The following is a 26,574-nucleotide window of genomic DNA, read 5'->3' as shown; positions in this document are numbered from 1 at the left end:
CAGACTTCTGTGTTTCACTCCTGTATTCGTGTGATATGACTCTGACCACATGATATTTTGGTGGTGTACTGGGGCGGCACGGTTGGCGATGCGGTCAGGGCAACGCCTTTACAGCGCCAGCGATCGGGACCAGGGTTTGAATCCCGCGCTGTCTGTAAGGAGTTTGCACGTCCTCCCCGTGTCTGCGTGGGTTTCCACTGGGGTTCTGGTTTCCTTCAAAAACATAGGTCAGTTGGGTATAATTTGGAGGCAGACTCATGGGCGGAAGGGCCTGTTACTGTGCTGTACATCCTACATTTAAATATTTAAATCTAATATAAATTAAAAATTCTTTGGAGGCACACTGCCGTGGACTCGAGGCATTGTTAACGTTCAGGCTAATTTACTTTTCTCCTTTGCAGAATAAGTTCTGTCCAATTTTTGCTGCACCTATTTCTGCCAAGTTAATGTAAATAACTTTAAAATTATTTAAAATTGCATCCACTGAATTATTTGTGGAATTTTCCAGTGAGTGACCTTTTTCTAAACAAGCTGCAGTTCATGTGGTAGAATGAGAGTGGGAAGTCCATCCAGCCTGCTGAACCTAGCCCAGAATTTAGTGGAATTCTTGCCGATCTATAACCTGACTTTGCCAATCCTTTTACACAGTGGCTCGTAGCCTTTAAACATCCGCAGCACTCCTCCCAGAGATGCTGGACTCATTTTAATTCTCCTATAGAAGAAACCATTCCACAGACAATGCTAGAGGCTTGTTCCTTCATTCTGTGCTGACCCACTTGGTGAAAGATGCTCCTTGACTTTGGCTCAGCATTTTATATGATCGTTCCCCAGAGGCTGATGGAGAAGCTGTCCTCACTGGGACTCAACACCTTCTTCTGTTACTGGATCCTGGACTTCCTAACAGAAAGACCACGGTCTGGCTGGGTTGGTAGCTGAACGTTGAGCACCGTCATGCTGAGCACTGGCGCACCTCAGGGCAGTGTGCTCAGCCCACTCCTGTTCACACTACTGACCAGAAGTCGGCCTCATCAGTAACAACGATGAGATGCAGAACAGAGAAGAGCTGGGAAATCTCAGGACATAGTGCGAGAGTAACAACCTGAGTCTTAATGTGGACAAGACAAAAAAGATGTTCGTGGACTTCAGAAGGACTAGGAATGACCACTCACCACCACGTATCAACAACTCTATCATGGAGAGCAGCAGGTTCCTTGGAATTCACTTAACTAGTGACCTATCGTAGACCCTTACTTGTCAGGATGACGCAACAACAACTGCATTTCCTGAAAAGACTGAGGTGGGCAAGGCTACCGACTGCCATTATGTCAACCTTCTACAGCAGCTCTATCCAGAGTGTCCTGGCCGGCTGCATCACAGTGCGGTTCGGTTGCTGCAGAGAAATGGATCAGAGGTCAATCAACAGGACCTTAAAGGTGGCAAAGAGGATCAGTGGAGTCTCCCTCCCCCGACCTGCACAAATAATTGATGGCCCTTCCACCTTGCACAGAGTGTCTCTTAGCAGCTCTGATTGGGGAAGAGATCCAGAGCATTAGATCCAGCACCACCAGGCTGAGGAACAGCTTCCACCCACAGATAGTGAGAACGCTGAACGACCAAAGGAACTGCTCACACTGACCATCTGAGATGGTCATGAAACAAAATTTATTTATTTGTTTGTGTACAATACTTGCCCTGCGTGTGTATCGTATGTCTATTAAATTTTCTTTTTTTAAAAGATTTAAATTTAGACATACAGCACGGTAACAGGGCCTTGAGGCCCTCAAGTTCGTGCCGCCCAATTTACACCCAATTAACCTACAACCCCCGGAACGTTTTGAAGGACAGGAGGAAAATGTTGCCCCCAGGGAAAACCCACGCAGATACTGGGAGAACATACAAACTCCTTACAGACAGCGCGGGATTCAAAACTGAGTCCAAATCGCTGGTGCTGTAATGGCGTAGTGCCAACAGTACTGCCTGTTCAATTGGTATGTGTGTTAGATCTGGTTGTGTGTCTGCGTGTTTTGCACTGAGGACCTGAGAACGCTGTTTTGTTGGATTGTATCAGATGACAATAAACTTGAGTTGACTTACATATTCTGTTACTTATTGTGGACAACCAGCTGGTGTAGGGTGAGACCAGAGACAGGATTTTTGTTCTGGTGGGAAATATTTTTACATGTTTTCCATCAAATTGACAACATTGTTTTACATGTTATTTGTTTATTCTGTCGGTAATATTTGTCTTCACTGTGTCACCACAGACCACCAGTTGAAAAATGCTGCTTTCATATGTTTGCCCAAAATATGTCAGCCCCACATCTAAACCATTTGTCCCAGTATCAGCTGCCATTTATGGGTTCCTGCTCTCCTTGTGAAAAGTCGTTTCTGTTTGATGATTCCCTTTTATTTATCCTGCTGGTTAACCCAGTTTTAACGCCACTCAGTTCAATGGCTGTTAGATATTGGCCATGGAAAGACCACGAGACATAGGCTATTTCAGCCCATCGAGTCTGCCCTACCATTTCATCATGAGCTGATCCATTTTCCCCACTCAGCCCCACTGCCCGGCCTTCTCCCCATAAACTTTGATGCCCCGGCTAATCAAGAACCTATCAACCTCTCCCTTAAATACACTCAATGACCCGGCCTCCACAACAACCTGCGGTAATAAATTCCACAGATTCCCCCCACTGTGGCTGAAGAAATTTCTCAGCAACTCTGTTCTAAGTGGACGCCCTTCAATCCTGACTTTGTGCCCTGTTGTCCTTGACTCTCCCACCGTGGGAAACAACTTTTCTACATCTACCTCAGTGGTTCTCCACCTTTTTCTTTCCACTCACCTCCCACTTTAAGTATTCCCTATGCCATCGGTGCTCTGTGATTAGTAAGGGACTGTTTAGGTGGGAGGTGAGTGGGAAGAGAAGGTGGAGAACCACTGCACTAGACCCAATTGTGACTGAAGTATTTTGCTTGAGAAAAGCTGTCATTGGCCCATTTCCTTTGGAGTTCTGAATCCGTGCAAATGACGAGTCAATGAGGGACGATTAAAACAGTGGGTTTCACACTTTTTCTTTCCATCCACCTCCCACCTTAAGCAATCCCTTACTAATCACAGAGCACCGAGGGCATAGGGAATACTTAAAGTGGGAGGTGAGTGGAAAGAAAAAGGTTGAGTATCACTGACAACCCTATCCATGCCTTTCAAAATCCAAAATGTTTCCCTGAAATCCCCCCTCAAGAGCTGACAAAAATGCTCCTCTTATGATAACCCTTTCATTTCTGGAATCATCTTGTGAACCTCCTCTGAACGCTCTCCAACCAACGTCAGCACATCCACGAGGAGCCCAAAACTGCTCGTAAGTACTCCGAGTGAGATCTCCACATCACATCCCTGCTCCTCGATTCCTCTTGAAATAAATGCCAGCATTACATTTGCCTTCTTCACCTGCAGGTTTACTTTGAGGGCATCTTTGTGCCTTTGCATCTGGAACTATTCAAATTTTTTCCCCATCCATATCTCATGAAGCAATAGTCATAAAGCAGAAAACCAGGCCCTTTGGCCCATTGAGTTCATGGCAAATTATCTTTAATAATCCAATTTACTGCACTTGATAATAAAGGGGTTCAAAGTTCAAATGCCTGCCTCCCTCCCTTTCCCCCCCCCCATCCCTTCCTATTCGCCCTGACCTTGAATTAATAATAAGCCCTGACTGCCCCGCACAATGGCTGCCGACGTGGCGCTGACGCCCCGCACAATGGCTGCCGATTCGACACTTCCGCCCCCGCGGGTGACCGCTGTTCGAGGCCCGGATGTGGGAGGGGGTGGACGCCCCGCACAATGGCTGCCGATTCGGCACTTCCGCCCCCGCGGGTGAAGCGCAGCCCGCTGTTCGAGGCCCGGATGTGGGAGGGGGTGCGGCTGCGCGGAGGCCGGATCTGCGGCCATGGACCACAGTGGTTCGAAGAGCGGCGGTTCGGTGCTGAGCAACGTCGCCGAGGTGGTGGAGCTGATCCTCGGCTTCCTGCCGACCAAGTCGCTGCAGAGAAGCGCCGGGTAATCCCCCCCCGACCCCCACCCCCCCCCCCCCCCCCCCCCGGCGTCCCGGTGCGCGGGTCTCCCACCCCTCGGGCCTGGTGTGGTCATCTCCAAATGTCCAAAATGGAGGGCGATTCAGTGCGCGGCTCCCTCCCTCCCTCGGCCCCCAGTCCGCCATCTGGGGGGGGGGTGGGGGGAGGGAGAGTGGGGTGAGTGTGGGGGTGGGGGGGTGGTGGGAATGGGGTGGGGGGGTGGGGAGTAGTGGGAATGGGGGTGGGGGTGAGGGGTAGTGGGAATGGGGTGGGGTGGTGGGGAGTAGTGGGAATGGGGGTGGGGGTGGGGCGGTAGTGGGAATGGGGTGGGGGGGTGGGGAGTAGTGGGAATGGGGTGGGGGTGGGGCGGTAGTGGGAATGGGGGGTGGGGGTGGGGCGGTAGTGGGAATGGGGTGGGGGGGGTGGGGAGTAGTGGGAATGGGGGTGGGGGTGGGGCGGTAGTGGGAATGGGGTGGGGGGGTGGGGAGTAGTGGGAATGGGGGTGGGGGTGGGGCGGTAGTGGGAATGGGGGTGGGGGGTACTCCCTGAAATGGACGTCTGTCTCGACGTGGCTCCCGACAGTTCTCCGGCCTAGAACCGGACGACTGGCCACCCCGACCAGGGCCCTCAGGCCTCATGGGTTCCCCCATCAGGGCCCCCCCCCACCCCTCCATCAGGTCAGGTCCTTCCCCCCACCCCCCCTGACTCCATCAGGTCAGGTTCACCCCCCCCCCCACCCCATCAGGTCAGGTCCTCCCCCTCCCCCCATCAGGTCCTCACCCCCCCTCCCCATCAGGTCAGGTCCTCACCCCCCCCTCCATCAGGTCAGGACCCCACGCCCCCCCATCAAGACAGCCCCCTAACCACCAGCCCCCCATCAGGTCAGGTCCTCACCCCCCCTCCATCAGGTCAGGACCCCAGCGCCCCCCCATCAAGACAGCCCCCTAACCACCAGCCCCCCATCGGGGCAGCACCCCCAACCCCCCCCCCCCAGCAGGTCAGGTCCTCACCCCCCCCCCCATCAGGTCAGGACCCCAACGCCCCCCCATCAAGACATCCCCCTAACCACCAGCCCCCCATCAGGCCAGCACCCCCAACCCCCCCCCCCCATCAGAGTGGCTTCCCCACCACCAGGGTTCCACATCCCTCTCTCCCCAAGGCCCCTGGGTCTCCCCAGGGGTCCCAGTGGACTAGATCCCCCACCCCATCTCTGTGTCTTTCTGGATTTCTGATGAAGCACCCAGCCCAAACTTCACTTTCCCTTTCTCTCCTACAGAATGCACGGTGACATGCTGAGTTTTTCCAGCCCATTGTTCTGTTGCACAGACCCCATCCAAAATAGCCAGTGTTCCCCCCACCCCAGACCCCCACCCTGTACCAGACACTTGGCAGGAGTAAAACACAAAAGTCTACAGATGCTGTGGTTGAAATAAAAACACGATGCTGGAGAATCTCAGCTTGTCTAACAGTGTCCTTTATATTGCAAAGATAAAGATATATAACCAACCTATTATACTTTAGCCCTTCATCAAGGTATGAGCAAGATGTCAGTAGGCATGGTGGGGGGAGTTGCAGGATGAGGAACATAGTCCCACAGGCAGGTGGTAATAGATGGATAAGGGAGGGGAATGGGTGGTTCTGTGGATGGAGAGGGAAGGGGTGGAGAGCAGGAGAAAGAAGATAGGGAAGAAAGGGAGAACGGGGAGCAGACGCAGAAACTGCAGGTCATTGTTTTTGCCATCCGGGTGTAGAATGCCATATAACCATTTACGGAGCAGAAACTGGCCATGTTGGCCTTTCGAGTCCGCACCGGTTCACTGATTTTGTGCGCCCTCTTCAGGCATTGGTCCTGGTAGATCTTAGAGAAGGAAAATCAAGTGTTGCTCCTCCAATATACGGGCGGTCTGGTTTGACAGTACACGGAGCTATGGACAAACATTAGCATAGGAGTGGGGCACTGAATTGAAATGGTCAGCCACTGGGAGATCCCGGTCACTGATGCTAACAGAGCGAAGGTGCTCAGCGAAGCGATCTCCCAATCTGCTTCTAACCTCTCTGATGTAGCCACAACAGGAGCCCTGGATGTAGTGGATAACTTCCACGGATACACAAGTGAAGTGTTACTTCACTTGGAAGGACTGTTTAGGCACTTGCGAACAGGTAGGTTACTGTTGGAGCAACTAAATGCAGTCCCAAACAAATGATGTCAGATGGGAGGCCCATAGCAAAAAATAATCCTGGCGCCTGATTTCTCCTCAGTGACTCCTTTTCTCCATGCCTTACTTCTCCTTTGCCCTTCCAATCCCTCGAAGTGTGAAAACCCTGGTGGTCCCAGTCCAGACCAGACTGAGCAAACAAACCACTTCATTGGCAGTATAGTTGGTGAAGCGACTAGCACAACACCTTTACAGCACCAGCGATCGGGACCGGGCTTTAAATCTTGTGCTGTCTGTCACGAGTTTGTACGTTCTCCCTGGGTCTGTGCTGGTTTTCCCCGAGGGCTCTGGTTTCCTCCCACTGTTCAAAATGTACGTTAATTGGGCGGCACGGACTCGTGGACCGAAATGGCCTGTTATCGTGCTGTATGTCTAAACTAAAAATAAGCCAGTTCCTTCTTTGACTTCATTAACCTCTTGTGTCTCAGTGTGTGCAGGCTGTGGAGAGACTGCGCGCGAAGAGTCTTGCGGACACACCAAAGGCTGTCGTGGATTGCAACCAAAGGCCACGAATACGAGGATGACGACCAGCACTTTCTGGTGAAGAAAATGATTGTTGAACTGGAGGTACGTGCTACTATAAAACTGGGTATAGGAAATCGGAAATTAAGATAGAGGATGTTAAAAGCGCATGGCAGCTCTATGAATGAGAAACCGTGATTTAGTTCAATAGAAACAGAAATTGAGGCATGTTAATGAAAGTCGCAAAGAGAATGTTTACAGTTGAGGAATAATTTGATCGTTGAGACCAGGATTTGCCCTGCTGGTTTGGATGTATGTGGACCTCTCTGATTAATAGAAAAGCTAGAAATAAAAGGACATGCTGAAGTTACTAATTGTCAGTCATTACTTGATCATTGGGAGATCAAAGGTGGAGAGGGTGAACAGATTTAAGTTCTTGGGAGTCACTATCTTGGAGGATAGCATTGTGAAGAAAGCACATCAGTGCCTCTACTTCCTCAGGAGTTTGAGAAGGTTTGGTATGACATCTGGCAAATTTCTCCAGATGTGTGGTGTGACGGGCTACATCACAGTCTGGTATGAGGATACCAATATCCCTGTGCGTAAAGCCCTGCAAAAGCTCATGGACACAGCCCAAGACATCACAGGCAAAACCTTCCTCACCATTGAGAACAGCTACTGAGAATGCTGCAGAAATCGAGGATCCACACGACCCAGCGCACATACTGTTCTCGCTGCTACCATCAGGAAAGAGGTCTGGGTGCTGCAAGACTCGCACCGCCAGGCTCAGGAACAGCTGCCCTCCCCTCCAGCATCAGACTCCTCTACGACAAACTCAGTATCATTTAAGGACTCTTTCTGTTGCACTTTGATTTTTTTTTCTCTCTGTATTGCACAGTCAGTTTGTTTATATTTCTTTATTTGTTGTTGTTTATGTTGAGTCCAGTTTTTTATTCCACTATCAATGAGTGGTAATTCTGCTTTGGCCTGCAGAAAAAAGAATCTCAGGGTTGTACATCATGTCATGTATGTTCTCTGACAATAAATCGGAAATCAGATCTGTGGCTGAACCTGAAAAGCAAATGGTGGAAATGGCCAACAGATCAGGCAGCGTCTGTGGAGAATTAATTTTGTAGTTAGATAACCTAATTGAGTATTGGGCCCTGATGGTGACACGGTGCATCAGAGAAGATGAGTTTCTGTTCCTCAGGGTTGTGTTGGCCTTCATTGAAACAATGGAGGAAACCATAGAGTGGAATGGTAAAGGATGATCATGACAGGCTTAAGGTCCCCCTCCATAGTTGCTGTTTGACTTGTTGGGGATTTCAAACATTCCGCAAGCACCTCACGAAGCATAGCTGCTGGCGGGCCTTCTTTGTGATTGCATCGGCATGGAGGCTCCAGGACAGATCCCCAGAGATGTTGACGCCCAGGAATTTGGTGTTCTTGACCCTCTCCACTGCTGAGCCCTCATTGAGGACTAGGTTGTGTTCCTCCTGAAGTCCACAATCATCTCCATGGTTTTGCTAACGTTGAGCGCAAGATTGTTGGCGTGACACCACCCAGTGAACTGATCTATTTCTCTCCTGTACGCTCCCTCATTGTCGCTTGTGAATCTGCCGACAACTGTGACATCATCAGCAAATTTGTAGATGGCATTGGAATTGTGCCTGGCCATGACCATGGATGTATAATGAATAGAGAATTGGGCTAAGCGCCTTGACGTGCCCTCTGTTGATAATCAGTGAGGACGAGACATTGTTTCCAATTTGGACTGACTGCTGTTTTCCGACCAGGAAGTCAAGGATCCAGTTGCAAAGTTCTGACAAAGGGTCAATCTGAAATGTTAACTCTGTTTCTCTTTTTACAGAGTCTGCCTGACTTACTGAGTGCAGTGCTTTTGGTTTTAACCATTTTTCAAGCATTTCCTTTTTTTTTTGATTTACAAATTTTAAAAATGTCTTTTTCTGGGTTTGGACCAATTATTTTAATAGCACCCTTCTATTAAACAGGAGGTATATGTATTGCCTGCGGTCGTACTTTACATGGCTGGCACAGACACCTTCAACTTGCAGACTTCCAGTAGACGGAAAAAAGGTAATTTGTTTTGAACATAAACAAAACATGAGTGTAGGAAGTTCTTACCTTATCTGCACAGAAAAAAAAATCATTAATTCAATTGAGCACCAATAGCTGCTATTTTGAATTTATACTTTTAACGTGCACATAGAGCATAAAAAGGTCAACCAGTTTACCTATCTCGGCTGCACCATTGCATCTTGGCGCCTCACAGTTCGGCGGGCAGCAACCTCCTTGGAAGAAGCCCACCTCACTGACAAAAGACAAAGGAGGAAAAACCCAACACCCAACCCCAACCCACCAATTTTCCCCTGCAACCGCTGCAACGTCAGCCACAAACGAGCCTGCAGCTGACGTGGACATTACCCCTCCGTAAATCTTCGTCCGCGAAGCCAAGCCAAAGAAAGAAAAGAAAAAGCATGGTAACAGGGCCTTTCTGCTCTCGTGCCCACGCTGTCCAATTAACCTATGCCCCGCCCCCGATACGTTTTGAAATGTAACCGGAGCCTGGAGGAAACCTACCCAGACAAAAGGAGAACGTACAGATAGTGTGGGATTCAAGTCCTGGTCCCTGGCACTGTAACAGTGTGGGTATAACAGCATTGCACTAACAGCTATCTTTGAATTTGAAATGAGCCTGTTTGAATTTGGACTTTGTGGATAAAAGTTGCTTCTGACTAGTTGTGCAAGTTGAAGCTTGACATGTTTTATTGGCGAAAACAGAAGTGCAACGTAAGTGATATAGATACGATAATCATTGCCCATAGCTAGGATACACATGTTTTAATGTGTGGAAAATCTGATGTTAATATTTCAACGATACTTAAAAGTGCTGGAAGAACTCAGCAGGCCATGCAGCATCCACGGATTAATAGGTAGTCAAAGCTTTGGTCATTGGAACCAGCTACTGGAGTGATGCCCTCAGTTCGACCCATTGATGACCCAAGACTTTAATCTTGACAATCCAAGGTTATATTCATTTCAAAGAGGAGCAGGGGAATTCTCTCTGATGCCGTGGCCATTGTCTGTGCCTCAATTAATGTCATGAGAACATAATCAGGCAATTAGCACCTTGTTGTTCGTGATTGCTGTGAGTAAAATTGGCTGATTTAATTTAAGATCATGAGACATTGGAGCAGAAAGTGGCTATTCAGCCCATTGAGTCTTTCCCTCCATTCAATCATGAACTGATCCATTTTCCCACTTTGCCCCACTGCCCAGCCTCTTCCCCATAACCTTTGATACCCCAACTAATCAAGAACCTATCAATCTCTGCCTTAAATACACCCATAGACATCCCCTCCAAATTCTACAGATTTTACATCCTCTAGCTGAAGAAATTCCTCCGTTTTAGCAATGCCCCCTCTTCAAGGAGTATGTCAGTTTTGTAAATTATTCTGAAACATCATGAAATTGTTAAAAACTATTAAAAATTACAAATGATTTTTTATTCCATTGCAGTTATGGTTCAGAGACAGGATAACAGGCCTAGCTTCAAACAAACCATTTCTTATCCTCCTTTGTCTCATCCTTTCATCATTCAGCTACTTTATTCCCTTGCCCTCTGATCAAACGTCACCTTGTGCACCTGAAGTACAACACGAGAGTCTGCAGGCACCGTGATTGAAGTAAAAACACAGTGCAGGAGAAACTCAGCAGGTCAAACAGTGTACTTTGTATAGCTTTTGAGCTTGTGAGTTATACCTTTTTTTTTTAAATTTTTTATTTTTCACACCATAAATCACATTAGCCATGATATACACTATTTCTTTTTCACACATATACAGTGACCTTTTTCTCCCCCCCCCTCCCAAGCCACCCCCCCACCCCCCCCCTCTCATCCATTTTAGGTATACAATCTAGGTTGCATTAAGCCAGTCAGACAATGTTGTCATTCAACAAAAATACACCAGAAATTCTACTGAGTCCATTCTTTTCTTTCCTTCTCCTTCCATCAACTTAGGTAATGTTTGTCCCCGGTAGGTTTTCGCTATTGTATTTAATGTAAGGCTCCTATACTTGTTCGAATATTTCAATATTATTTCTTAACCTATATGTTATTTTTTCTAATGGAATACATTTATTCATTTAAATTTGGTAGTTTCTTCCTTTTAATTTGGTTATGTATTCCATTAATATTTAAAGTCATTTAGTTCAGCGTAGCCCTTTTATATTTTGTTTATCTTCTCTTTCCGTTTTTCCATCATTACCTTTCCTCCTTTTCCATTTCTGTTTTCTTATTTTCAACTCTTTATAAGACAACATTCCTACAACATCCAACATTTTCCTTATTCTCCTATTTCTATCTTATTTATCCCCAATCTCCCCTTCCCCTCCTGAGTTGAGCTTGTGAGTTATACCTTGATGAAGGGCTCAAGCCCAAAAGGTTGGCTATGTATCTTTCTTTATCTTTGCAAGATAAAGTACATTTTGACCTGCTGAGTTTCTCCAGCATTGTATTTATACATTGTGTGTGCTTTGCACATCCTGAAAAAGCCATTAAAAGTACTGTACAATGTCTGTCAGTCTTTTCTGTCACTCCAGTCTGCCACCTACATGTGATGCAGTTCGAGGTTCCTCTATACCAGTGGTTGTCAAAGTTTTTCTTTCCACTCACATACCACCTCAAGTAGTCCCTTACTAATCACAGAGTGGAGAGAAAAAATTTGACACCCACTGCTCTACTCTTTCCAAATTCAGGGGAATGTCAGCTCTTAGTGCATCAGTTTTGAGACCACAAGGGAAGGAAAACACTTACAGCCCTTCTCTTATTTTTGTTGTTGCTTGATTTATGTTTTTCTTGACAGTGGCATAATATAACCTATTATTGATGTGCCATACGGTTGCTTATATGGATACATACATTAGGTAATTTCTTTCTTCTAATTTGACTGCCACAGTGAGAAGAAACGAATCCTCAAAGAAGACCAATAATGCAGAAGCAGGAACAAAATTTGAGAGGCTACTGCCTGCAGAATGCAAGTTATTAGGACTCGGTTGCCCTGGAATTGTCTGTAAGTGGCTTTGCCTTGTATTGCATGCGGAAATTTAAAGTCCAGTAAAATCCCCGTTATCCAGAGTTCAAACAACTGGCAAAAAAATTGCGGAAAATAAATAGGTTAAAAATGAAAGTTTAAAATTGGCATCCCTAGTTCACCAATCACGTAACTTATCCAGCATCTACCAATCCCCTTAGGTGCCAGATACTGTATTAAATGGCGAGGATTGATGAAATTATCAGTCGCTAAATTCAGTTTTGATAAGTTTAGCTGTCAATTCCTAGTTTCCTCCAAGGAATGCTGAATGTGTCTGTGGGTGACTCTTTGTTCCATGTGCACGATCAGAAAACATGACCCAATCTTGTTCAACTCCAAGCCCATGGATTTGTTATTATTTCGCTATCTGGCCTGACCGCTGATCTCGTGCTCTGCAGGAAAGCTTTTAAAACACGAGTAGCCAAATCTTATTTTAAGAGTTTGAGTTAAATACAGTAGAATCCCCATTATCTGGAATTCAATCAACTGGAAATTCAAACAAAAAAAGTAAAATAATTATGACTGGGAGGATGGACCCCGTGGGGGAGCGCTGTGACTTCGTTGGACATGCGTGGGTTTGGCCCACTGAACTAGCAATGCCCCTCAATGCGCGTGCATTCTTTTTGCTGTAGCCACTTGAGTGGAGGTGAGCCAGGTTGTCAGCGCGAAGAAGGTGCGCCGAGGCCCTGACCGGGACATTTGCATGGAGGTGAGTCGGGTTGTCAGTGTGAGAGGTGAGCCAAGGGCCTGTCCGGGACACTTGCGTGGAGGTAGTTGGGTTGTCAGCGCAAAGAACGTGTTAGAGTGCGCCTAGGGCCTGACCAGGTATACTGAGTCAGAGCCGGTAGGATGGGCAGCGCCCAGGATGAAGAGTCTTTATTACTATTAGGTACATTAGTAAAGTTTTATCTGTAATCAATGGGGGGGGAGGGTAATTATCATGGAGGGATGGTTAGCATAGCGGCTAACGCAACACTGATACAATACCAGTGATTGGGGTTCATCTTTAAATTTTGTAAGTTATCGGAATTACCTGATTAAAGTGAACTTGACATAACTAAAGACTATGATTTTTTCAAATTACATTTTGCCCGTCTTTCACACGGTGTATTAATTAGGCATTGTAAGAATCTGTCTCAGTCAGTTGGAAAATTCGCATATTCAACATCGACGATCTCTGTAGGTGCTAAATGATGGGGATTCTATTGGAGTTTTTGTGATAACAAATTTATTACTGGGGTGCCTTTGCATTTCAGACACTCCTATGGGAAGTGCCAAGCAGCGACCCCTTGAGGTAGAAGATGGAAATGCAGGATTTGCCTTGCTTCTGCCCAAAATTGAGGGTGTGACTGTTAAATGCTTCCACTTGTCCAACAAGGATTATAAACGTAACACCTTTGATCAAAAGAAACTCCAAGCAGCAGGCAAGTACCCTCTCCTTTCTGTGGTGTTAATTGTGACAATGAGTTTGAAGGAGGTTTGAAACTGGGGTGACACGATTAGTGTAGCGGTTAGCGCAACACTGTTACAGCGCCAGTGACCCGAGTTTGAATCTGGCGCTGTCTGTAAGGAGTTTGACCATTCTTCCTGTGTGGACATGGGTTTCCTTCCACCCTTCAAAATGTACCAACCGTGGTTGTAGGTTAATTGGGTGTTGTTGGGCTACACAGGCTCAGAGTGTCCAGACGGGAAACAATTAACATCGACCTCTCTAGTTTCTGCTAGCCTACTCTCCATTCTCTTTCCCTTTTTTCCCTCCAGCTCTCCACTCACTTCCCTCCCCATTCACAGAGCCATCTCCCCTCCCCTTGTTTGCTGGTGTGCCCTCCCTTATCTATTATTACCTCCTGCCTGCAGACCGTGCTCCTCTCCCTGCCCCTGCGTTCACCATTTTGTTTGAGAGCCTGCTGAGATATTGTCTTTTCTTTTGAACGGCTCAAACCCAAAACATTGGTTCTGTATCTTTACTATATAAAGTAGACAGTTTCTCCTGCTGAGTTTCTCCAGCGTTGTGTTTTTACTTAAATGAATCACTGGGAAAGCTAAAACCATGCAAATTATTGCATAAAAGAAAATAAGGTTGAATTTGCTAATTTTACAAATCGGATGAAAAATCGCTCCTCCTCATTATCCATTTGCACAAGGTAGCTATTTATAACCCTGAAGAAATAACTGCAGTAAATCAACCATGAATACTCTGTGAAAATTGTTTATGAATCTGATTTCCATTCATACTACATTTCAATGGATCTAATTGCAGCATTTGTCTCTCCAAGAATGATAAAACCAGTAGATTGCGAATACAGAGTCCAGTGATAATCTGCCATGACCACAGGAAAAAGGAATCTCAGGGTTGTTTGAGATGTGTATGTATTCTGACAAAAAAAATCTGAACCAAATTTCAGGAGGACTCTGTGGTAATAATGCCTGATGATCGAGTACCTTGGTGGATTTTGTCAGATACAATGGGGAAAACCCAGTGTTTGCCTTTTTTTCTAGACTAAATCAGAATCACTGTAGAGTTATCGCCATGAACGTGTGTCGTGGCATTTGTTGTTTTGTGGCAGCAGAGCGGTGTAGGGCAAGTTGAAATTTATTTTGTAAATACAAGACATTAAAAAAAAATTTAGTGCCAGAAGTGGTAAAATGTGAGGTCGTGTCCATAGGTTCATGGCCCGTTCAGAAATCTGATGGCGGAGGGGGAAGCAGCCGTTTCTGCCATGTTGAGTGGGCGACTTCCGGCTCCTGTACCTCCTTACTGATGGTAGCAGTGAGAAGAGGGTGGTGGGGGAGTCCTTGATGATAGAAGGTGCTGTCTCTTAAAGATGTCCTCAATGGAGTGAGCAGGACTGTTGCCCGTGATGGCGCTGGCCGAGTTTACAACCCTCCGTAGCCTCTTCCTATCCCATGCATCAGCACCTCCATCCCAGACTGCGATCAGAATGCTCTCTCCGGTACCCCTGTAGAAATTTGAAAGACTTTGGTGACCATCCTCAAACTCCTAACGAAATAGATCTGTTGGCGTGCCGCCTTCTTCTTTTTTTTTAATTAATTTTTTAATTTTTCACACCATAAGTCACATTAGCCATGATATACACTATTTCTTTTTCACACATATACAGTGACTTTTTCTCCCCCCCCCCTTTCCTCCCAAACCACCCCCCCACCCCCCCCCCTCTCATCCATTTTAGGTATACAATCTAGGTTGCATTAAGCCAGTCAGACAATGTTGTCATTCAACAAAATTACACCAGAAATTCTACTGAGTCCATTCTTTTCTTTCCTTCTCCTTCCATCAACTTAGGTAATGTTTGTCCCCGGTAGGTTTTCGCTATTGTATTTAATGTAAGGCTCCTATACTTGTTTGAATATTTCAATATTATTTCTTAACCAATATGTTATTTTTTCTAATGGAATACATTTATTCATTTAAATTTGGTAGTTTCTTCCTTTTAATTTGGTTATGTATTCCATTAATATTTAAAGACATATAGTTCAGCGTAGCCCTTTTATATTTTGTTTATCTTCTCTTTCCGTTTTTCCATCATTACCTTTCCTTGTTGGCGTGCCTTCTTCACGATTGCATGGATATAATGATCCCAAGGTAGTTCTTCAGAGATGTTGACGCCCTGAAATTTCCTACCCTCTCCACTTCTGACCCCTCGCTGAGGACTGGTTCGTGTTCTCCTGGCTTCCCCTTCCTGAAGTCCACAATCAATTCCTTAGTTTTACTGATGTTTAGTGCAAGTTGGTTGTTGTGATTCCACTCAACTCGCTGATCTATCCTGTACTATTTATCATTGCCATCTGTGGTTTTCCTGACAACTATGCTGCCATCGGCAAATTTGTAGATGGCATTTGAATTGTGCTGAGCTACACTGTCGTGGATATAGGGGAGAGTAGAGCCGTGGGCTAATCACACATCTTTGAGGTGCTCCTGTTTTAATTGTCAGTGGGAGGAGATGTAGTTACTGATCTGCACTGTGGTCTTCCACTTTTCTCGAACAGAAACCAGTATCTGGTATGGGTTGAAGAGCGTGCATCTCCCGCTTTCTCCTGCAGCACGGTTGGCATAGAGTTAGCGCAACATTGTTACATCGCCAGCGACTGGGAATCAAATCTGGCCCTGTCTATAAGGAGTTTGTACGTTCTCCCCCACGGCTGCATAGGTTTCCTCGATGTGCTCCAGTTTCTTCCCACCTTTCAAAAATGTAGGGGGGGTGGTGGTTGTAGGTCAATTGGGTGTATTTGGGCAGCTGGCGCTGAAAAGGTTGAATCTGCTGCGATTGGGACCGAGGTTCGAGTCCCGCGCTGTTTGTAAGGACTTTGTACTAATGGCGGCAGATTCAACCTTTATAGCACCAGCGATTGGGACTGGGGTTCAAGTCCGGTACTGTCTGTACTAACGTCCTGATCGCTGGCACTGTAAAGACGCTGTGCTAACCGCTACGCTAACCGTTCCATCCCACAGTATTATTTTCTGTTGTAAGATTTTGTTCTACCTTTGATATGTTTACATGGGGGGGGGGGGGGGGGTTCCTTTAGGGGTCAATTTGTGTCTTCCGGCATTTTCTGTGGTGTCCTGGGTAAACTTGTACCTCTCCCTTTGTTCGTTTTAGATTGGTCACAGTGTTTGAGCTACCGAAAGAAAATAGACACCCACACCGAGAGCAGTTCAGTTTATACAAATGTTTATTATAAATTCAAAAGGTGATTTCAAACTACAATATGCGAGCCCTTCCCAATTATACTTATCAACGCCTGGACTGGTCCCAACTGCCGAAGCGAGGCAATGACCGCACACTTGTAGTAGGTTGTCGGGGTGCTGGTAGCACCTTCTCTACCTCCCCCGACCGGGACGTTAGCTGGACTCTAGAAGTTCTTCTTCTTGCTGAGCGACGTTTTCACCCCTCAGAGAGTCTCCTCTTCAGCAGTGGGACCGTGGCTTATATTACCCAAAAAATTGTTTACTCATAGCTTATCTCTTTGAATAAATGATTTAATTATCTTCAAGGTCTCCTGACAGTCTGCGACCAACAAAATACAGCTGCAGCTCTGGGCCTCATGGTGGAATTTAGGCGTGTCTACTAATTCATATGCATCCTGGGCCTCATGGTGGAATTTAGATTATGTCTTCTGATGCAACTCCATCCCTTCTTGTATAAGCTGGTCTAAATCCTCCATTACATGTGGTCAGGCAATTACCAGATCCCGATGTCGCTGGATTAAAGAGGTTCAACCTGTACCCAAACATTTGCCAAAACTTCTCTTTACAACCCTGTCTACCTGTGATGCCACTTTCAGGGAAATGTGCATCTGTATTTCCAGATCCCTCTGTTCTACTGCACTCCTCAGTCCACTAACATTCACTGTGTATGTCCTACCTTGGTTTGACCTTCCAAAATGCAACACCTCACACTTGATTGCATTAAATTCCATCTGCTATTTTCTATTCTATTTTTCCAGTTGGTCCAGATCCTATTGTAAGCTTTGAAAATCTTCTGCCCTGCCCATAATGCCTCCAATCTTTGTGTCATCTGCAATCCTACTGATCCAATTGACCACACTATCATCAGATCATTGATATAGATGACAAACAACAATGGTCCCAGCACTGAACCCTGAATTGTTCCAGTGCAGTTTTCGTTTCTGGTTCCAATCCACTGCCAGCATTAAACTGGTGTAATGTAGGATCATGATTCTGCTTCTCCCATGTCCACTTTATCCTTTCTCCTGTCCTAGTGTCATTAACTTTTTCCCATTATTTCTTCTGCTTCTCTTGCCTTCAACTCTATTAAAAACTTATTCTCTCCACTGTCCTTTTATTAGACTTCGCTCATTCTTCTCATTCCTATAAAATGCTATTGACCGTGCCAATATGTGCCCGTCTCTATCAGCGCTTTTGTTTTATATAAAAAAAGGTAACAGTGAAAACACACCGAAATGCTGGAGGATCTCAGCTGGTCTTTCATCATCCATAGGAGACAAAGATACATTGCTGACATTTCAGGCCTGTGCCCTTCTTCAAGGAATAAGCTTATAAAGTCTTTAGGAAACATTTGAAGGTAGTGCATAGATCAGATTACAGGCGCTCGCTCCCCGACTTATGGTCAGACTGAGGATTTTTCAAGGTTACGATGGTACATTAGCATGACTGTGGTTTTTAAAGACAAAGGAGGAAAAACCCAACTCCAACCAACCAATTTTCCCCTGCAACCGTGTCTGCCTGTCCCGCATCGGACTTGTCAGCCACAGACGAGCCTGCAGCTGACGTGGACATTTACCCCTCCATAAATCTTCGTCCGCGAAGCCAAGCCAAAGAAAGAATATGTTAAAGTAAGGTCATCACAAGCATATTTCCCCTAAGGTGAATTCTTTGGTCAATCACTTTTAGTTCAGTCGGATAGCTTGCAGGGACCGATACAGCGCTGTCGGGAGAGAGCAGGCTAGTGGGATCAGTGTGGGGACTGAAACAGTGCTGTCGGGAGAGAGCAGGCTAGTGGGATCAGTGTGGGGACTGATACCGCGCTGCTGGTATAATACAAGGTATACTTGTATTCTTTTTCAACTTAAGATTTGTTTGACTTACGATGGGTTTTCTGGAACATCGTAAGTTGAGGAGTACCTGTTTGCTTCTTTGTAATTTATGTACTTTACATAGGTGAGGTAAATTGTCATGGTACAGAACTCTAGAGGCTGTAGATTTAAAAAGGACCTGAGGGGCACCTCTTTCACTTAGAGGGGGTAAGATTTTGGAAGAAGCTGTCAGTGGAAATGGTAGCAGGGTACAATAGCAACATTTAAAAGACATTTGGACAGGTACATGATTTGAGATTCAAGATTATTTTATTAACATGTAATAAAACAGAAAATGTGATACAGGTATACCCCACCTTAAGAAATTAGAGCATTTCTAAGGAACCTTTTGTAAGCCAAAATGGTGTAAAATGAAGAAAACATTACCATTCATTTCTATGGGAAAATTTTTTGAGTGTTCCAGTCCCAAATAAAAAACCTACCAAGTCATACCAAACAACACTTAAAACCTAAATTAACACTAACATTTATTAAAAACAGGAATTGTATGTTAAATCCACAGCCTAGAAAGTAGAAATAAGGTAGGTACAGTGTAGTTAGGCTGAGTCTTTGGTTGTGGTGGTGGGAGGTACTGGGATGTAGGAGAGAGAGGAAGAGGGTCATCTCATAGTTCCCGGGAAGGTGCTCCTTAGGATCCACACACAGCCTCTAATGGCTCGCTGCTTTCACCACATTTTGTCATAAAAGAAAAAAATCCTTGTGTAAAAGTGAACACAGGTTTCTCCGGAAAAGCATAACGTGAGTATTCGTAAAGCGGGGTATACCTGTTTTATGCAAAATTTTCATTCGTCTTCTCTAACACAAGGTTTCACTCTCAGCAAAAATTGTCCAGCACCTCTTACAGAGAAAGAAAAGAAAAAGAGAGTCCCCAGAGTAACCGTGTCCATGGATGCCTTCAGTGCTCCCGCAGCCCCTGCAGCCACACAGAAGAGAGTCCCCAGAGTAACTGTGTCCATGGATGCCTTCAGCGCTCCCGCAGCCCCTGCAGCCACACAGAAGAGAGTCCCCAGAGTAACTGTGTCCATGGATGCCTTCAGCGCTCCCGCAGCCCCTGCAGCCACTCAGAAGAGAGTCCCCAGAGTAACTGTGTCCATGGATGCCTTCAGCGCTCCCGCAGCCCCTGCAGGCACACAGAAGAGAGTCCCCAGAGTAACTGTGTCCATGGATGCCTTCAGCGCTCCCGCAGCCCCTGCAGCCACACAGAAGAGAGTCCCCAGAGTAACTGTGTCCATGGATGCCTTCAGCGCTCCCGCAGCCCCTGCAGCCACACAGAAGAGAGTCCCCAGAGTAACTGTGTCCATGGATGCCTTCAGCGCTCCCGCGGCCTCTGCAGCCACACAGCCTTCATCCAAACCTTCAGCAACCAAGTTCCAAATGCACACCTCCAACACCATCAGGAAGCCTCCAACACCCTCTCACCTCTTGGTTCCGATAGCTGGTACCCCTTCAACCAGTCTTGAGCCAGTCTCCAGCTGATGTCTCCAGCCCAATGTGATTCTCACCTCGAGTCACCCAAAAGCCCAACGCCTGTGTGTTCTTCCGCCTCAAAGCCACTTATTGGTACTTCATGGATCGGTAACTTATATGGGCTGGACTAAATGAAGGCAAACGGGACCAGCTTAGGCGGACAACTTGATTATCACAGGCAACAACTGTTCTGTAAATGTGACTCAGCGTTACATAAATATACATCAGAGAGACCCCTTCTCTGGTCCTGAAAACTAGCTTGTTTTCACTTTCCCAGTTCTGGTGAAGGGTCTCAGACCTGAAACAACTACTGTTTCCCTTTCCATGAAAGCTACTGACTTCATTAATAACTTCTAGCATTTTCTATGGTTTTTTGTTTCATCCTAAATTCTGTATTTGTATTTGTGGCTTATGCAATGATACTCTAAATTCTACTGGCAAATTGTGTGGAATGTGTGCTGACCAGCTGCATCGCAGTCTGGTATGGGCACACAAATAGCCCTGAGTGTAAAGCCCTGGAAAAGATAAGAGGACACAGTCCAGGACATTACAGGAAAAACCATCCCCATTATTGAGAACATTTGCAGGGAGAGAGCAGTAGCAATCATCAAGGATCCACACCATCTAGCACCTGCTTTTATCTCGCTGTTGCCATTAGGAAAGAGGTACAGGTGCCCACAAGACTCACACCCCCAGGTTCAGGAACAGCTACTCCCCCACCACCATCAGACTCCTCAACGACAAACTCAATCAGGGGCTCATTTAAGGACTCGTACTTTTCCACTTTATTGATTTTTCCTTCTCTGTATTGGACAGTCAATTTGTTTACCCTTCTTTATTTCTTTACATGTGTACATTGTGTAGTTTTTTTAAAATTACCAATTACTATGCTCACAGGAAGAGAATCTCAGGGTTGTATGTTATGTCACTTATGTACTCTGACAATAAATCTGATATTGGGAAGGTAACAATATGTCAAGATCCTTCCTGGAGGTTTGAACTGCCTGAGTAGGTTCCTGAATAGAGGTCCGGGATTTAAAATCTTAAAAAAATTAAATTTACAGCATGGTAACAGGCCCTTTCGGCCCACTTGTCCGTGCAGCCGAATTACACCTAATTGACCCAAAACCCCTGGTACATTTCGAAGGGTGGGAGGAAACCAGAGCCTCTGGGGAAAAACCTACTCAGACACTGGAAGAACGAACAAACTCCTTACAGAAAACAAGGGATTTGTCCCGATCGCTGATGCTGTAACAGCATTGCACTAACCACTATGCGCTGTGCCACCCAAATTCAGTGGTGAAGGACTGGCCTGTCCAAGGGTATGATACATTGATGATGGTAAGCCTCTGGTATCCTTGCTAGATACTCCTCTATGGTCACACTGTACATCAGATGCCACTGGATGGTGCTGCAGTGCCTCGTTCCACTTTCTGCGCAGAATGCAGATTATGTTGCAGGGGATTTGGTGAATTTATGGCAGAAGTATGCGAAGTAACATTAGAGCATTTCAACATGGAAGGTTGCTACAGTGCTGTTCACCAAAGTCTAGGTACAGCAGCAATTTGTAATCACCTGTGGTTGATCTTGAATTTTGTGCTAGAAATAAATTTGGGCTACTATATATTCCCGTGTAATAGTCGGATCCCTTGTAAAAGTCGAACCCCCTATTTTTCGCCCCAGCCGCCCACCCATTGAAGCTTCCGATGCCCAGACCGCGGATCCTCGTCTCGGCTGCCTGCCCATCTGAGCTGATGCCCTGAATGCAGACTTACCACCCGGTCTTGGCCATCTGAGCTCCCGATGCCTTGAACGACGCAGGTACTTGCTATGGTCAAAAGTAGTACCCGTGTAAAAGGTGACCCCCAAATTTGACCTGTCCCCAAAACATGACTATTAAACTAGTATTTCCACCAGAGAAATATGTTGCTTTCTATTCTGTTCAATGCAGAAGGGAAAATATTAATTGCATTTATGTGACACTGACTTTTGCCAACAGTGATTTTTTTTTAAAAAGTCCTCGCACTGTTATCTGACTTTACTTTAGAGATACAGCACAGTAACAGATCCATCTGACCCACAAGCTCGTGCTGCCTTTTAATACACCAATTCTCCTTCAAACCTGTACGTTTTTGGAGTTTGGAAGGAAACTGCCCGGAGCAAACCTACGCCATCACGGGGAGAACGTACAAACTACTTACAGTCAGCATTGGATACGAACCTGGGCCACTGGTGCTGCATTAGTGTTGTGTTAACCGTGCCATGACAGAATTACTGTCTTTATTAGTAATAATGGAGAAAGGCTGCAATAAAACAAAACGGTGTAAATTCCCAATAGTTTTGGTGAAGAGAGAATCAGGCCTATGTTGGCACGGTTAGGTTTCCAAGGTTTCCTCCTACCTTCAAAAAAAACGTACTGGTTGTAGGTTAACTTGGGTGTAATTGGGCGGCATGGGGTTAAATGGACAGAATCAGGTTCTACCGTACTGTAAATAACATTTAAACAATTTTAAAAAAATTAAAGAAATATTGATCTCAAGGAACTCAGCAGCTCGAGCAGCATCGGGGGGAGGGGGAAGAAACATGAATGTTGTGGGTTGGAATCCTTCGAAGCTTGCAGCGTTGCAGATTCTTTATTCTTTGCTGCTCCCACTGCTGCTGCTCGTCCCATTGAGCTCCTCCAGCGGAATATGTTCCAGATTCTAGACTCTGCAGTGTCTTGTCTGCCTTGACCTGAAATATTAACCGTCTCTCATTCCAAAGTTGTCTAATTTGCTCAGGTTTTCCAACATCTACTGTTTACATTTGTGATATATATAGGATGGACGTGGTGTCTTTGCTTTTTTTTTCCCCCCCTTCAATCCCTGCCACCTCAAAGTCCTCCCTGGCATTGGAATGCCTGACTTATGGACACCCTTGCATATGAATAAGTGTTTAGGACATCAATTGGATCAGCCTGCTAATGCAGGGCTGCTGGCATCCCTTCTTGGTGGGGTCGGTGAGCCCCAGAACTCTTCGAGAATTCTCAGGTTCACTTTTCCTCTCCTAGGTCTTCAAGGTAACCCAGACCTGCGCATTGTCTTGCTGTTTGGATACAACACTTACAAGCCTGCAGCAGCTGACTTCATTCAGCGACTTACCAGGCCTTTTAACGTAAGGAACACCATTGTAGCAGGGGGCCACATTGAGCAAGTGTTTTCACCCAGTTCTGAAAGGTGAGTGGAATGTTAACATCCAAGTTCTTTATCTCATCCTGTCAGTGAAAATGAACCGTTTCAGCCACATGGTGATTGGTCTTGGGGTGATTAAGACTCTCTTGGAACCTGATAATAATTTGCAAATTGTCTCCCAAAGGCATGAGGGGATGTGTTAGGCAGCTCCTGACAACCAGGAAAGCCTTACGGTGTAGAAGGACGAGAGCAGTTAAACAGTGGAATCAATTTAGAAATTTTAAGTCCTGTAACAAATGCATGCATGATATATAAAGAAGGAATTATAAGTCAGTCATGTGACCTCTGAGGAATATTTAGCTGCATAGAATGAGTAGTTGCGTTAATCTTCAAAAATACCGTAAATGCTGCTGTTTAGGACAATCTGAAACTTGACCTTAAAATTGGGTCGTCCTATACAAAGGATCTAAATTTCTTCCCTTGACAACGAAGTCTCAACACCACCACCTTCCTACCAGCTCCGACACCATCTCTCACATGCACTGTAGTTATTTGCGAAGGCTCAGCGCTCCTCTGCAGGGTCTCTCTGCCCGGTTCGACTACTGTCTGATCTGTACATGCTTTAAACAGCCTGTTACAGGAGGTGACAGTGGTTTATTTTAAAATATCCAAATAAAATTCAAATCTTTCACTGATAATTTGTTATTAAATTATATTGACGTTTGCTCTTGCGTGTATCCACTGGTCAGTGGTATGTGGCAGATTTTTTGGTGTGGTCATCTTATACAAAGGGTATCATTTAAAACTAACATTTGAGGTGGAAATTCTGAGGTCGTTCTCTACAGGAGTCATTCTATACAATGTTATATAAGTTATTAGATCATGGCTGATTTGATTGGTACCTCAATTAAGCCTGCTGATGGGATACTTTTACTTTAGGTTACAACCATGGAACATTACAGCACCGAAACAGGGCCTCCTCTGTGCCGAGCTATTTTTCTGCCTGGGGCCACTGACCTGCACCCAGTCCATAGTCCTCCACACCCCTCCTATCCATGTACCTGTCCAAATTCTTCTTAAATGTTAAAATTGAGCCCACATTCACCATTTCAGCTGGCAGCGCGTTCCACATTCCCACCATTTCTGTTCCTCCCAAATGGAGTACCTGTTTGCTTCTTTGTAATTTATGCACTTTACATAGGTGAGGTAAATTGTCACGGTACAGAACGGTGGAAAAAGTCTACCTATATTTAATCAGTTTATATCCTTCATAATTTTAAATACCTCTATTAAATCTCTCCTCATTCTTCTACGCTCCATAGAATAAAGTCCTAATCTGTTTTTTTTTCCCCCCACAATCAGTTTATTACACAGCACAAGAATAAAGCTTAATAGAGCTCTGGTTCAGTCATTAGTTCGTAGGTCACCTTCTCGGTGAACTATTTCCCAAGACTGACAAGTCCTAATCTGTTCAAACTCTCCCTGTAACTCAGTTCCTGAAGTCTCGGCAACATCCTAATAAACCTTTCTTGGAGTTAGGTGACCAAAACTGCACACAATCCTCCAGATTTGGCCTCACCAATGTCTTGTATAAGTTTATAACTCCTATACTCCGTACTTTAATTTATGGAGGCCAATTAATTAAGAGACGACACAGTCTGCAAAGCGGTTAACGTGACGCTGTTACATCACCAGTGATAGGGAGAGGAGTTCGAATCCTGTGCTTTCTGTAATGAGTTGGTACGTTCTCCCCATGTCTGCATGGGTTTTTCCCAGGGGCTCTGGTTTCCTCCTACCCTTCAAAACATTCCAGGGGGGGGGGGGGGTTGGCACTGACCAGTGGAGTGATGCTGTTTCAATATTTTAATAGCAAATTGCCCTATAAAAGTTTGAATTTTATTAGCATATTTTAACATTTTAATTCAATAAAAGCCCTGACAGTGTCCGACATTATACTGTGAATAAGGGGAGGGAGGGGTTGTTTTGAGTTTTATTTTACAGGAAAAAAGGTGTATAGAAAATTTTGACATGTAAATTTATGGAAAACAGCAAAAATAAAAGTTTAAAAATAAGTTTGAATTTTGGACCCAGTGTTTAAAATGACCCTGATTTTGAGGCGGCATTTTAAAGTTTCGAGGATCGGCCTATACACTGGCACGTTGTACATTTATTGTCTTGATAAAAATGATGATGTGTCCATTTCATCATGGACCTGCATCTTTAAGCTGCAAAGAATTTCCTTTCCATGCAAGATGTTCCCACAAACTGTGTTCAAAAGGGTCGCCTCCCAGTTCACATGGGATGTAAAGTCATGAATTTTTAAAATCAATTGCTTGTTTCAACCTGCTCAAATATGAATCTGAGTACTTAACAGCATGTGAACTTCCAGTTAATGAAAGTAGTTTAGGTCACAGAGGAAAAAATAATTTTGCAAGTGACAAGAAGCCATAAATATCTACTGTGTATACTCGTGTAATCGTCGATACCATGTAATAGTCGACACCCCACTTATAACACATGACCTGTCAAAAAGTCGACCCTCCGCCCACGTTTTTGGTCATGACCGCCCGCCCACTGGACCTCCCAAAACCCCAACTGTGGAGGCATGCCCAAGTTTCCGACGCCCCAATCGTGGACCCTCGCCCTGGCTGCCCGAGCTCCCGACACACTGACTGCAGACCGTCTCCCTGGCAGACCGCCCACCAGAGCTCCCAACACCCCAACTGCAGACCCTCGCCCCAACTGCTTGCCCATATCCGACCGCATATCCGTGCCCTGGCTGCCCATCTCAGCTCCTGACGCCTTGAACGACGCAGGTACATACTGAGGACAGAAGTAATATCCGTGTAAAAGTCGACCACCTCCCCACCCAGTTTGACTCAAAAACTAGTCTACAAAATTGGACGAGTACACGAGTATATACTGCAGTTTTATTGCTATCTACGTATTTGAAAGCCATACAAATGATTCTTTTCTCCAAATTCTTCATTGTGCAGTTTTATTTTAGATTCCTCCTGCCTGGGCTCAGCTGGTAACTTTTCCCAGTTTTATCAATTGGATGCAAAAGGATTTCATTATAAACTATTCCCCTTCTCCATGCACTAGTGAGGACACTTGAGTTCAGCAGGTGGTCTAAGAAATGAGATGATGATTAGAAGTTTTCTGATTGAGCTGAGAGATGTTGATGAGCAATGGGATTTCAATCGACAGAGAACCACGGTCACCATTAAGGCTCTTGGGTGGCGTTCATTTAGACGAGGAAGACATCCTACAAAAAATGTGCTTCTTCTCTCAAAATGGCTTCTCTTTTATGTGAAGTGGGTAATGGACCTGAAGGGCGGATGCAGGCTTTTTATTTCCTGGTCAGAAATGGTTCTGTGATTTTTCCAAACTCACTTTAATTGGACCTCTGCAACTAGCAGACGGAGAGGTTTTATTCCACAGACTGAGTTTGATTCTCTGATGTCAAAGGCTGTC

The 26,574-nt window shown here is 45.4% G+C and overlaps 1 protein-coding gene across 1 annotated transcript in view; it reads left to right on the top strand.

The window, feature by feature from the left end:
- The first annotated feature begins 3,298 nt into the window (after positions 1–3,298).
- LOC138745480 (F-box only protein 22-like) overlaps positions 3,299–26,574 on the top strand; it is a 36,072-nt gene continuing 12,796 nt past the window's right edge. The window contains exons 1-6 of the mRNA XM_069902551.1: positions 3,299–4,057; positions 6,716–6,854; positions 8,762–8,846; positions 11,729–11,842; positions 13,120–13,287; positions 22,977–23,142. Coding sequence (XP_069758652.1) covers positions 3,948–4,057; positions 6,716–6,854; positions 8,762–8,846; positions 11,729–11,842; positions 13,120–13,287; positions 22,977–23,142 — 782 coding nt within the window. The 5' untranslated portion in view covers positions 3,299–3,947. The remainder of the gene's footprint in view (positions 4,058–6,715; positions 6,855–8,761; positions 8,847–11,728; positions 11,843–13,119; positions 13,288–22,976; positions 23,143–26,574) is intronic.

The sequence above is a fragment of the Narcine bancroftii genome, chromosome 11, assembly GCF_036971445.1.
Source record: "Narcine bancroftii isolate sNarBan1 chromosome 11, sNarBan1.hap1, whole genome shotgun sequence".
Classification (NCBI taxonomy): domain Eukaryota; kingdom Metazoa; phylum Chordata; class Chondrichthyes; order Torpediniformes; family Narcinidae; genus Narcine; species Narcine bancroftii.
The sequence above is the reverse complement of the archived record's forward strand: the minus strand, read 5'-3'. Positions and strand labels throughout refer to the sequence as shown.